This window comes from Anolis sagrei, chromosome 4 (assembly GCF_037176765.1).
Source record: "Anolis sagrei isolate rAnoSag1 chromosome 4, rAnoSag1.mat, whole genome shotgun sequence".
In the NCBI taxonomy this organism is placed as follows: domain Eukaryota; kingdom Metazoa; phylum Chordata; class Lepidosauria; order Squamata; family Dactyloidae; genus Anolis; species Anolis sagrei.
In genome coordinates, this window is record NC_090024.1 from 25195820 (window position 1) to 25209675 (window position 13856).

Consider the following 13856-nt stretch of genomic DNA (forward strand, 5'->3'; position numbering starts at 1 on the left):
TTTGAGTTGATGGGATAATTTAGTTAACTAAAAGGAGATATTTGCTCATCCCAGGATTCAAACAGAGATGGATAGGAGTGAGATACAAACAACGCATGCAGCCTATTTTTGATCCCCAGAGTGCTTTTAAATAGATTAATTTGCAGATCAGATGCTTTGGATTTAATCTAAGCTATTCAATGTTGATTTGATTTAAACAAAACTTTCTCTAGAGAGATTAATTCATTCCAAGTTTGATCTCTATTAGACACATGCTTATGACATGAAAGTGAAGCCTAAGCTCCAGGAAGTGAAGAGGAGAATGTGCATGGAATAACAACAATGCAGTATTTGATAAATGAAAGAGCTGGCATGCAGGTCTTTTTATATGCGTGCTTGGAATGGAGTGACTACAGCATTTGTGCGGTGTTATTTAGTTATTAGAAGAGGAAGTTTATTCTTTAATACTGTTTTCCTATTTAAAACAGTAGCAGTCCTTTTGTTTCTGGTATATTGCTTCTGAATTACACTGGCAGGCTGATAAATCAGATCACCAGCCATACATAATTTATTTCGGTAGGTAACGGGCTGTGCAGCACAGAATACAAATATGTTTTGAACACTGCTCTGCACACTGTATACTTGACCAAGTTTTAAACTTATCGACTGTCTGAAGCATTTCCTCACCCTTTATCTGTCTGTCCTGTTGACTGTGCTGTAAGTTCCTCTAATAGAAATACACAAACTGCTCATGCATATGCTATACAGGAAAAAAAAATAATGCTAACAATTGATGACACTATGACTGCAGTGCTTTTGAGATGTTGCTGTTTGATTATATGGTGTAAAAATATAGATGTTGCAATGAATGACCAATTTATATCAGCTTATAAATTTGAATGGTAATATTATGTAATTAAAATACCAGCAAATTCTGAATATAACATTTAGGTGTTTGTCAGTCTTCATTAATATAAACAAAGCAATATCACAGGCAACAAAAATACTATATGTATAATTTTTGATAAGACACCCCCCCCCCCACCCCATAACTGGGTCAGTGACACAAGTCAGTGCTGGAATAGGGATTCAGCACAAAGGTATGCCAAAAGGCAGAGGCAATAGACTCCTATCCTATTCCTGCTCCCTTGCCCTAAACGGATAAACAGAGGCAGTTTTCTTTTCTTTTTTCATTTCACTCCTTCTACAGAACAACATCCAGAAGAAATGTGTGAAAGTGAAGAATGTGGTGAGGTCTGCCATTTTGGCTAATTGAAGTAATTGGAATAGCACTGGCCATTTTTCATAAAGGTTTTAGTGCATAAGCCACTCTGTGGAATGGCTGCAGGAGCTATTTGCTCTCCAACCGGCGAAATCACCAGACAAGACCATGCTGTGGGTTAACTATGGGCAACTTTTATTATATGTTACCAATCAATCTCTGTGTGATCATCCAATCCAATTTATCAATCAACATAGACTTGACATGAATTTGAACTTGACAGTGAACTTGAACATGAATTTGAACTTGAATTTGTTATTAATCAGATGAGGCGGTGGCCCCGCCTGACCACGTCATCCTCCGACAAGGGCGAGACACCATAATTCCCGGATGCAACCCACATGTTGCTCCTGAGGGAACTCTTCAGGTAACAGGTAGAGACTGTAGCGTACTCCCCCTTCCTGTGGTGCACACCAGTACCTGCATGTGCCTGCCATAAATTTGATGCCTATTTAAGACCCCCCTCAACCCAATTTGCCGAAAATGCGCAGTGTAGGGTAGGCGAAAAAACCCCCCAGAATATGAGGGGGAAAAATTCCTACCCGGCCCCTAACGGCGACCCTTGATAAGTACACTGCAGCGGTGGCGGGTGGGTGGGTCAACTGACTAAGGCCAAGTGAGGTGGGCTGAGCTCAATTCACCTGGGCCCCGCCCACAACAAGCCCCTGCTGGGACTTTTAACTCTTTGTCTTCCCTTCGCCAGAAGGGAGCAAAGTACTTCCCCACCCTCATGCTGAAGGTAGGAAAGGAATTGCTCTCCAACCGGCGAAATCACCAGACAAGACCATGCTGTGGGTTAACTATGGGCAACTTTTATTATATGTTACCAATCAATCTCTGTGTGATCATCCAATCCAATTTATCAATCAACATAGACTTGACATGAATTTGAACTTGACAGTGAACTTGAACATGAATTTGAACTTGAATTTGTTATTAATCAGATGAGGCGGTGGCCCCGCCTGACCACGTCATCCTCCGACAAGGGCGAGACACCATAATTCCCGGATGCAACCCACATGTTGCTCCTGTGGTGACTCTATCAGGTAACGGGTATAACGCTCATCCCCCCTCATGAGGGTTTGTTTTACCGCCACAGATTAGTGGCAAGTGTCTACTTAGTCACTATCGTTCCCCAACTTTTCAAAACAACCCGAATACCTGCCTGGAGATCACATAGAAACTGACTGTTACCAGCATCAGACAGGTGAATGCCATCTGCTCTATAAAATTCATGCCTCGTGCGAGTGACTTCGGGGTGTCTAATGAAATAACCCAGGCCCTCGCTGAAAGCCTTCAGCATTGACCTGTTGACCCGTCTTCGGGCCTCATCCATTTGCTTTACAGTGCCGCCGCCCGGCCATTTGTGACGGGGTATAATTGTGGACCAGACCAGTCTTGTGTGAGGCCATGCCTCCCTTATTGTCCGAAAATCAGCCAGCGCTTGTTCGCTGAGTGCTTTTCCCTTAAGCAACCCTAGGTCGTTGCCTCCCAGATGAACTATCAGCATGTCGGGCGGGTTGGATCCACGTCCAGACGGAAACAGAAGCGGCATCAGGCCTTCCCACCGTAGACCTCTGCGGCCCCTCCATTCTATCGCCACATCTGCAGCTAGACCCAGGTGTTGGCCAAAGGATGTCTTGCTCGCATGCCGTTCGGCCCAATGGATGTAACTGTGTCCACAAATGAGAACCCGTCGCCTTTTTCCCAGCTGGGCTGCACCTACAACAGCAATTAATAGTCAGTACAGTGTCACGGGGCGGACATAAGTCCGATAAGTCCCCGACTTCCACCTCCCCAAAGCCTTAATTTTTGCAGCATCATATCCGATTGCCGCTGCAGCTGATGCTGCTCCTATTCGAAAGGAATGTGTCCCAAACTTCTGCCCCTTGATGCCCAAGGCCTCCAGTGCCTTTGATGTAACTGTCCAGAATTGGTATTTAGTAAGAGGGGCCCCATCCCCATGTATGAAGAGGGGACCAGGTTTGTTCCCTCTGTGACCCACGTATGTAGTCATGGCTCTTATCGGGCACAGCTCTTCATCACTGCACATCGAGAGTTTCAGCACACTTCCCTTGGCCTTCTGGTCAGTCTTTGACTTTCTTATAACAATTTGCAACTGTGTTGGGGTCAAATTGATGTCTGACCAATGAAGTGCTCTGTCTGATTTGTCAGCCTTCGATCCCACCACCAATTCACTAACCCTTAATGCTCCAAAAAATGCCGTGAGGGAGGCTGCATGAAATAGCGCTGCCTCATAAGGTGATGAGCAAACCGATGGCCAGACCTTCAACATACCCTTCAAGATGCCTGGAGAAATCGGTTGTCTATCGTCACGGGGCTTGCCACGCTCCCTGGCCCACCCCTCCAGGTATTTCCTAATACGAAAGTCATTTGTGGCATCTGGCCACCCTTGGGCCTTGAACCAAAAGGCCAATGCGGACATCTTGCCCTGAATGGAACGTGGAGCTAGCCCTGATCTCCTGAGCAGTATACAGAACTGGATAACATGCTCAGGGGGAACCGGAACCATCTCACCCAATCTATACTTATTCCTGAACTCGCTGAACTCGCGAACCGTCCTGATGTAAGCCCTCTTGGAAGCTGGAGCCAGGGCTAGGCCCATCCCCCTGGCTAACTCCTCGTTCCAATCTGCCAAAGATGGTCCGGCAACTTCTCCTGCCTCAAATCTGCGTTGGGTGCGAGTTGTCTGAAGCGTTCGATCTGCATACGAGAAAGAGCATCAGCCAAGGTATTATCCGTCCCCGCAATATGAAATGCGCGGAACCATATGTTGTGTTTTAGGCAGTGAAGCGTGAAATAACGCACCGCCTCCATGACCCTCTTCGACTTTGAAGACAATGAGTTAATAACTTGTACAGTGGCCATGTTATCGCACCAGAAATGTACTGTAGAGTTAGCAAACTCCCGCATCCACACTGATACTGCCACCACAATGGGAAAAAATTCCAAAAAAGTGAGATCCGATGTTATGCCCTCCTTGTGCCATGAGGATGGCCACTTCTCTGCACACCAATGGCCATCAAAATACACTCCGAATCCTATTGACCCCGCAGCATCTGAGGCTACTTGGAGAGCCTTCCCTAGTAACAGTTCCTGCCTCCAAAATGAAATCCCATTGAAGTCCATTAAAAACTGCAACCATACTCTCAAGTCAGCCTTAATGGCCCTGTTTATACGAATGTGGTGGTGTGGCAGTGACACTCCAGCTATGGCATTGCATAACCTACGCAGAAATGCCCTTCCAGGAGCCACCACTCTGCATGCGAAGTTAAGGTGGCCGATCAAAACTTGAAACTCCCTAAGCGTGCCCTTACCTTTCTTCATAAAATGCTGTATTCTGTCCAATAATAGATTGATCTTTTCCCTAGGCAGCCTTGAAAACTGCTGCACTGTGTCGATTTCGATACCCAGAAATGTCAGCTGCTTGGCTGGCCCTTCTGTTTTCTCCTCTGCTAATGGGACACCCAATTGGTTGGTCAGTTTCTTAAATGCCCAAAGCAGCTCCCTGCACTCATATGTGCCCGCTCTCCCAATGAATAAAAAGTCATCTAAATAGTGAACCACCCCGTTTAAGCCCGTGTTTACTTTAAGGGCCCATTCCAAAAAGGTGCTAAACTTTTCAAAAGCCGCACATGAGATAGAGCAGCCCATTGGCAGAGCCCTGTCCATATAATAAGCCCCACCGAATGCAAAGCCCAAAAGCTCAAAATCATTGGGATGAACTGGAAGAAGCCGAAATGCAGACTTAATATCACACTTAGCCAGATCTGCAGCCACCCCTTTCTTCCTGATAATATGGACTGCTCTATCAAATGATGCGTAACGAACCGTGCATATCTCACTTGGAATGGCATCATTCACCGATCCCCCTTTTGGGTAGGAAAGATGATGTATGAGCCGAAATTCCCCTGGGGCTCTTTTTGGGACTATCCCTAATGGTGAAACTCTAAAATTATCTGTGGGAGGTGAAGTGAAGGGACCTAAAACTCTACCTTCCCTAACCTCCTTGTCAATTTTTTGTTGAACTATGTCTTCCATTCCTAAGGTTGATTTCAAATTTTTTGAGGTAAATGGGGCCCTTGGCCCCTGTGCTGGAATGCGAAACCCCTCCTGAAAACCGCTCCGTAAGTACTCTGCATCTACGGTATCAGGATAGGCTTCCAGCCAGCTCTGCAGCTGGATTGTATTAATTGGGCTGGGGCCCTTTGGGAAGGGCAGCAGCCCCCTGCCCCTTCCTGATATTTTGATTGTCCTTTTGGTGGAACTTGAAGGGCTTGCCCTTGTTGCAGTTCCTAGCGGAGTGTGCTCCCCCGCAACTTGCGCAACAGTGCTGAAATCTACAGGCCCTTCTGCTGCATGCCCCCTGGGCTGAAAATTCCCAACACGCTGCCTTTTGTTGTTGCTGCTGCTGCTGCTGGGGAAGGAGCTGACGAAAGGGCTGCACCCCTCTGGAATTTCTGATGGAGTGCCCACTATCCGTCTTCTCCCCTTGTATTGTCTTAGCCGCGGTCATAACCTGCAACCATGTATGGCCGTGGATCCTGTCCCATCTAAGGGTAGGCTTAAGGGCCGCCAATGCTCTAAAGCGCCTATCATATTCCAACCACGCGTTGCCAGTATAGTCCACCTGTGCAGAGTGAATAATGTTGAGATAGTGCACTAGAGAACGGCCCCTGGATGGGTATGCTTCCATAACAACTGACATATAGATTAAGTACCCATTGAACCAGTTGGTCCAACTCTCCTCCACTTTCCTCTTTTTAAACTTTTCCCTTTGATCATCCCCCAATTCCTCAATCTGTTTCTTATCCAGATCCCTGTATAATAAAGAGAACATATCGACATACTCTGCATTTCGGATTTTTTCTATGGTCTTTGGGGAAAGATGGCTGTCTATTTGCAGGATATCAGAATCTGGGTCTGCCTTCTGGGGCCATTCTGGGGTGCCCCAAAATTGCTTGTTACCCAATTGTTTCTCCTTATTACTTGACAGTTGTGCCTCGATGGCCTCGGCCTCCACTGCCTGCACCTTGGTTGTAGGGGGCGCCATCTCTGTGGACACTTGTGCCCCGTTAGCCGGAGCAGTGACGCTCCCCCAGGGATAAACTGTTGTGTCTTTACTACCTGCACTTCCATCGCCCTCTTGCTGCGACGTCGTTGGTGTCTCTGTGGATACCTGCGACGATGTGACCGGGTTGACCATGGACACCGCAGACTGCTGAGGAACTGGGTTGACCTCAGTTCCCCCCATCGGCTGTGCCGAAACCACCTGTTCAGTCATCTGCTGCTCAGCCTGGGCAGCTCCTGGTGTAACTTGAGGCTCCTCAGCCCGGCTATGGGAAGCGACGGCTGCAACTTGCTGCACCACCGATTCTACAGCAGAAAGACGAGACAAAATGGCATTTAATATGTCTTCCTGATTGGAGGTGCTAGCTGTCTTAGCCCTGGCGGCAGGGGGCGCTCCCCTCTGTACTGCTGCCAACAGGGCCCGAAAGCCACTAAGGGCTTCCGGAGATATTGCTTCCTCTCCTTCGCACGCATGCTCAGTGGGTGGTGGCCTCTTCGCTGGAGCTCTTTTTGCAGGGCCTTTGCCCTTGGAGCCCCCCACATTCTTCTTCGATGGCATCCTGTTGATAAGAAGAACATGATATGCCATGAATGACTATTCTTTAAAACATTCTGTAATGACCATGGTTGCATTACCTTTCCGTGGATGCATTCATACCAAGATCCTGGTGTTAGAGACCTACGCATTCCACAAAGCTTTGCCCATCCAGCTGCATAACCCTCTTAGGAGACATGCTGACTTCAAACTGCATTGGTGCAATAATAAGTAGTAATAATAGCATTTTATTTACACCCTGCCACCATTTCCCCAAATGGGGTTCGAGGCAGCTAACCTGAGGCCAAGCAGCAAAAATACAAAGCCGCAAAATAAAATACAAAGAGGCAAAATAACATCAAAATAAGATAACCAAATAATTGAACAATTACCGAATAACATGATAAAGAAATAAATACACAGTGGGCCAACCAAATGCACAGGATAAAATTGATAAAACCCTGGAGAAGATAATAGTGGGAGAGTGTGTTTCTGAGGGAGGAGCTCAAAAAGAGGGGAGGGAGCGTGAACCAAATGCAATTGGAAACCATCCCCTTCTCCTGAAGTTCCCATGTGACCCCATATAACAATTGAGATGCAACAACCCTGTAAATAAATGCCTCTTAAAATGGCTGCCATGGCTCCTCCCACCACCTTCCGAAATGGCAGCCTCCATACCGACCGCATGGCAAAAACCAATATGGCCCCCAAGACTCGTGCTGGCTGGCCTGCAGCACGAGGCTCTATCTCCAAACTGCCTGCTGATAAAGGAAAGCAAAGCCCTGCAGCGATAATAGCTTAGTGGCCACATTACATTAAACCCATCTTACTAGCCTGCTCATGCCTCCGCAGCCAAAACCACAAAGCCCAGGCCAGGAAGAGGAAAGAGAAGGATCCTAATTCCCTTTCCAAACAAAAATGGGGGGGGGGGCACAGGGAGGCGAAATGGCCTAACCTTACAGGAGTTACAAATTAAACATTGCAGGATCACCAATTAATCACCCTCCTTTCACTTTAGGATGTTCTTGAAAAGCAATGAAACCAACAGCGAAAATAATACCCCCCAACAAAACATTTCACCAAATGTCCAGTACAACAAAGGTATTTAACTCCCTTTATTTTGCAACTATTGGAGCAGCTATTGACTGTTAAGACAAAAGCATCCTGCTAAATGTAATAGCTTGCTGGCTGAAAAGCAGCTCAGCTCCTACCATGCCCTGTGGAGCCCCAACCCCTGCCTAGAAACAGAAAAGCAGGGAAGGGCACCAGGCCTGCACCCTCCTTGAAGGGCACAAAGCCTGGGAACAAAGGATAGCATCACACACAAAGGAGGGCCAACGGCCCCTTTCCCAACATGAGGAACTTAAGAAAACAGAACAAAGAAATAATGCTACAAGCTAATAACTTCGTGAACCCCAGCCCCTAAGTCCTCCACAAGTGAGGGTGGGAGAGGTAGATCCAGCTCCTTGCTGGCCTGGGCCTCCCCACCCCCCCAATACTCACGTGGCCAGGGACTGGAGCAGAGCAGCAGCACGTCTTTCCTCTTCAACTGACTAAGGCCAAGTGAGGTGGGCTGAGCTCAATTCACCTGGGCCCCGCCCACAACAAGCCCCTGCTGGGACTTTTAACTCTTTGTCTTCCCTTCGCCAGAAGGGAGCAAAGTACTTCCCCACCCTCATGCTGAAGGTAGGAAAGGAATTTTAATAGGGGTTCCCTGGACCTCTCAAAAAGGGCCACTGTGTTCTTTTTGTTTTGCTTTTCACACATGCTCGACCTATGATTTTGGAGGTAGCTGTTTACTTTGCCTGTTGTATGTCATCACATTTTAACCTGAAGCATTGGGGGTGGGGGGGTGGTTTAGAACATTGTTTGGTTCTCATAATCAGAACATGGATCTGTGTGTATGTATAAATATTATGGCAAAGCTGCTACATTACTAAGTTTGCTGTTAAAGTATAATATATGGATGTATGCTATAGCTCCCCTCTCAGTTTACCCAGGACTCATAGGGCCCTTCTACACAGCCCTATATCCCAGAATATCAAGGAAGAAAATCCCACAATATCTGCTTTGAACTGGATTATCTGAGTCCACATACTGTAGGATTTCCTGCCTTGATATTCTGGGATATAGGGCTGTGTGGAAGGGTCCTGAGATATATGTCAGTGTGAACTCAAATAACCCAGTTCAAAGCAGATATTGTGGGTTATTCTACTTTTAAATTCTGGGGACCCTTCCACACAGCCTTATATTCCAGAATATTAAAGCAGAAAATCCCACATTATCTGAGTGTGGACTCAGATAACCCAGTTCAAAACAGATATTGTGGGATATAGGGCTGTGTGGAAGGGCACTGGGTTATATGGCTGTGTGGAAGGGCCCTGTGTAGGTCCCAATAGTCAGAGGCAAAACAATTATGTAATCTGTCAGGATCCTTGAAGGTTGTGGGAGATGATGTCATTCTGCATCTGTCTATGGAGGTAACCAGATGTTTCTCTGACACCATTGCTGATCACCAGTCACTAAATGGTCAGGAAGAGGGCAATTGCAACAAAATGGTGAGCCCATGGGAGGAGATTTTTTTAAAGGCAGAATATAAGTCATTGCTGTGTGTCAAATGGCACTTGGCACACATCTAAGGAATGGACTCCCAATGCATTATAGTCAGCAAGAACTTTATAATTTCCTTAGAAGATAAATTTACATGAGAAGAAAGGATGCTATTTGATCAGAATAAGCAAAGATTTCATGCCAGTAACCACTGCAAATCCTCTCAGTTTGCAGAACTACTTAAATGGAAATAATCCTACAAAAAATCATAAACTGAATAGATTTTTTTAAAAAAATGCAAAGGATGATTTTAGTTTGAGCACTGCTGATACCAGCATGTGCTTAATTAGAAATATCTTCTCTGTAACCCAAAGCCGTCAGGTCTAAAAACTGATAATGAATAACCGCCTTGATCTTCAACTTAAAGAGACATTAGTACAGTTAAACACAGAGATATTCTCTCCTGTTGGTGTTAGCTGGGAACCTGCCATTTAAAGCAGTAAAGATGTACTATGTTATAACACATCTTTTAATTGAACTTTAAACTTAAACTCTGGTATTTGAATTGGAACCATAAGACCACACTACAAAACACAAAGTTATAGAGAGAGGGGGAATGAAGTTGGGATGCCACACATTAAAGCATCTTATTAAACATGGCATATTATAAATATTAATGTGTGCATTACTTTAAAACATCCATCAAAACAACCACTATAAAGCCTCTGAATAGTCCAGTTAAGGAAGACCTGCCTGAATAACAAAAGTTGTTCCCTGCTCGTCAAAGGATACCAAGGAGAGAGCTAACCTAATCTCTTGGAAAGAGCATCACATAGTCTAGGAGCACCTTCCAAAAAAAGAAAAAAAAACCCTCAACTATATCTTATACCCCCATCAATCATATCTATGAACATGGTGGTGCAGAAAAACTCCTGAGGAACTCCATAGACAAATGTTGAACAATTTCCTTCTGATAACCTCTTCTAGGAAGTATTTTCATCATATAAAAGTGGTAAAAATGGTGCCCTCAGGTTACATACCAGAAAGGATGTGATGGTATTAGAGGGATGCAAGAGGGTCAGCAGAATCAACAGATTCAAATGTCCCTTTTTCAGCTTATGTGTACTTGTGTAGGTCATCCATCAAGGCAACTAAGAAGCCTTCCCACCCTGGCACAGCTAGGGTGGGAGAGACGTTTGTCTCCTCCCCGAGGAGAGAACAACAAAGCTTCTTTTGGAACTACTTTAAAAGGGGGTGGAGCCAGGTCCTCGGCACTGGCCTGCCCCCTTCATTCTGGAGCCAAGTGTCGACCCATCACTCCCACCCATTAAACATTATATTAGGGTTGCTGTTATGGGCCGGGTAAGATTTTCCCCCCTCTTATGCTCTAAGAGGGTTTTTTCGCCTACCCTATACTTTCCAGGGCAAATTGGGATTGTGTGTCATTAAATAGGTGATTACGGTAAACAGTTAGGGAAAGCTAAAATTTGGTGTACGCCCAAGGCACCCTCTTCAGGGGTGAAGGCTATTAACTAAAACACTCACCTAAGGTTCAATTTGATGAGGTGAGGGGAATTCTAATGGCCTAGGAATGGGGAGAGTTGGGTCTCAGATACCCTGAGACTTCTATGACACATTTCCCTTAAAAGTTACCAGGATTAGGTTTCCAGGAGACCCAGGTGTTTTGCCCTAGCTAGCTGAGGGGACAGGGACACTACCTCGGCTTTGCCACCAAGTTCAGGTCCGTAGATTTAGATCCAGTCAAAGTTTAATAGGTAACAGTTAATAAAAGTTGCCCATATTTAAACCCAAATACTGGTGTGTGGTCTCGTTATTTCGAGGGTTGGCAGGCAAAGCTTTCTGTAGTCTAAATCTCTAGTCCCTCTAATTTATTACTTTTAATAACCAGAAAGACAAGAATCCAACACAAGGCTTCATCTTTCAGAAGATTCTATGTTCATCTTTTAGGTGTTCAATTTGAATAGCATCAGTTACTTTTGGACAAACAGGAGTTAAAGTGGCATCCACTAGAACTGTATGGACTGAAGTGTCCATGTTAGAATAGATCTGAATGATTTTATCTGCAATGTGTCTTACCAGCAGTTCATTACAAGCTTTCAAGTAGTCTAAATTCTACAGCCAAAATGTAATAGGCCCTTGAGCATTAAGGTGTTTGATTATGTTGGATTGCTCTGAGGAAGGACAATGCTGGCAGGAATAAGCTTCATTGTGAACTTCAGACCATTCTTAATCAGATTTACACTGAATATCTCCAAGCCTTTGGAGACTATCACACTAAACTGTCAAAAATGGGCTTTCTGCTTTAAAGAGTTAGCATTTCTCTTTAAATTATGTGGTTGCCTCCCACAAAATTCTTGGGTTTGTAGTTTAGTGAGGCCCAGGGTATATCTGGCTGAGAATTTATAGCCCCCTCCCTAAACTACAAATCCAAGGATTCAAAAGAGGGCAGGCATAGATTTTAAAGTGGGATACCAACATATGTAGTGTGATTATCTACTAGAGTCCCTGCCTGACTTACCAGGCAGGGCAGTTGTGGCTGTGGGCTCAACCTCCACTTGCCCCTGGTCTCCTTCCTAAAGGGCTCTGCTCTTTGCATGCCCAGTAGTAGCATGCAAAGGCACCACAGCTAATCAGAAGGAGCCACCTGGCTCATGCTGATTGGCCAATTCAAGCAGACCTGAGTTGAAAATTTCTTCACTCAGATCCGCTTCCTGGAGATGAATTGCGACACTCTGTAGCTCAGCTAGTTCAGTTGTCTTCGAGATCTCCCCACTCTTCCACCCTCTGTTTGCGATTGTTATTGTATCTTGGTGGTATTTCTTTGTCACAGCTTTGGGTATTTAGCTTGGGCCCTGTATCCAGTGCTGGATTCCTCCCCTTCATTGTCATTTGATGCTGTACCCGTGGGTGTGGTGGAGCAGGGAGCCTGAAGTAGTGCTGGATGGGAGCCTTCACCGTGCCCCTTCTCTCTTGGCCTTAGTGTTGTCGAACCAGCAACTGGGATGTCTGATGATGTGATGCAGAACCCATTTAGGGCTGCCAACCTTATATCAGCTGCAACCAATAAACAACGTTGTGATGTTTTGTTATCCCAACCCATATGTGGCTTGTGTTTTTTCAGTAGGGGTTGTCACCTTGCACACACTATTAGTCTCATTGCTTCAGTAATCAATATAATTGGAGGATTACTTGGGTCTAGTTTGAATCCACTCTATGTGAAAGAATGGTCAGGAGTGATTGGGTTCATTGCTGTGTTTTTCCAGTTGAGTTTGTAAGTGCTTTGATAATGCAAGGCTTCTGTCTGGACATCTTCAGTGTGGGTGCAAATCTTCAGTTATTTCAGTTGTCATGGAATAGAATAAAATATATAGGTTTTATCTGTATCAAGCAAGATTTTTGAATTATTTAATTTTTCCTCATTTCAGGATCTTTTTTTAGTACAATTTCCAAAAAGGGCTTTTTGCAAGTGGTTGCACGCACACACACACACACAACTAAAGGCCAGACATTCTTGCTGTCAAAGATGAAAAATGTAAGTCTATTCTTTACATGTCTATTGTTCTGTCATCTTTTTCAGTCTAGAGACTCCAGTCACTTTATGTTCACTGCTTCTTCCTGATACTAAGGCCACAGCTGTTATCTTGAAGCTTCACTCACCAGTTTCATTCATGTCTTGAGGAAATTGCACATAAGGAGAGTGAAATTTCTCAACCTATTGACCTGACTGATTTCAACCTTGTCTACAATGTATGAATTCTTCCATTTTTATCCACCACATTAAGGCTACTTCAATGTGTTCCTTCTTGACCTGTCCTAGTTCCTCATCTGCTTCTGCTAGTGTGAAATTTGATCTTACATATTTTCTGTTCAGTCCTCCTTTTAGTAGAGTTTCACTGCTTTAATACTAGTTTCAAATGGAGAAAACATGTTGCCAATGTAACCAAATGGAATTTGCTACTTTTTCAGTTCTGGAATTCTATATGCTTCCCCCCCCCCCCCCCTATATTTCCTGCTACTTCTTCATCCCTAAATGGGAAAATAGCCTTCTCTTATTCCACTTCCCAACATGAAATGTCTATGGTAAAAGTCCCGAAAGAGTTTACTTTACAATTAAACAAGCTTTGTTTCTTTCATTACAACAAAAAATATGCTGACACATTCAACTTTTACGGTGTCTTTGGACTGCTCTTTCATAAATCAGAACCATACACACCTGTCAGGTTGCACAGATGAATGAAGAAGTAGCTTATAGGTAGCTTCAATTCCAGGTGGATTATAAAATAATATAACCACAGTACTGGAACATTGCTCTTTACTCTTTTTAAGAAAGGCGGTATCTTCCATAATTTGAAAATGCAGCATGACTGCTTTTCACAAATTTGCATTTAGACTGATGAA

General features: G+C 44.7%; 2 protein-coding genes across 13 annotated transcripts in view; one reads left to right on the forward strand and one right to left on the reverse strand.

The window, feature by feature from the left end:
- The window catches only part of CSMD3 (CUB and Sushi multiple domains 3), a 661396-nt gene that overhangs the window by 289873 nt on the left and 357667 nt on the right, over positions 1-13856 (forward strand). The gene's annotated exons all lie outside the window — the stretch shown is intronic.
- Positions 1376-8582, reverse strand: LOC132770211 (integrase/recombinase xerD homolog). Of its 5 annotated transcripts, none has more exons than XM_067467325.1 (3): positions 8391-8582; positions 6410-6912; positions 1376-3985 (listed from the first exon to the last, which is right to left on the reverse strand). In XM_067467325.1, exons 2-3 carry the CDS (start codon positions 6909-6911, stop codon positions 3003-3005), a joined length of 1485 nt encoding a protein of 494 aa, XP_067323426.1. In that variant the 5' UTR covers position 6912; positions 8391-8582; the 3' UTR covers positions 1376-3002. The 5 variants fall into 5 exon arrangements, 4 of the variants coding, with proteins under 4 accessions (XP_067323426.1, XP_067323428.1, XP_067323427.1 ...); XM_067467327.1 differs by having other exon boundaries at positions 1376-2983; positions 3840-3985; positions 6410-8582; XR_010909796.1 differs by having other exon boundaries at positions 1376-2983; positions 3840-8582.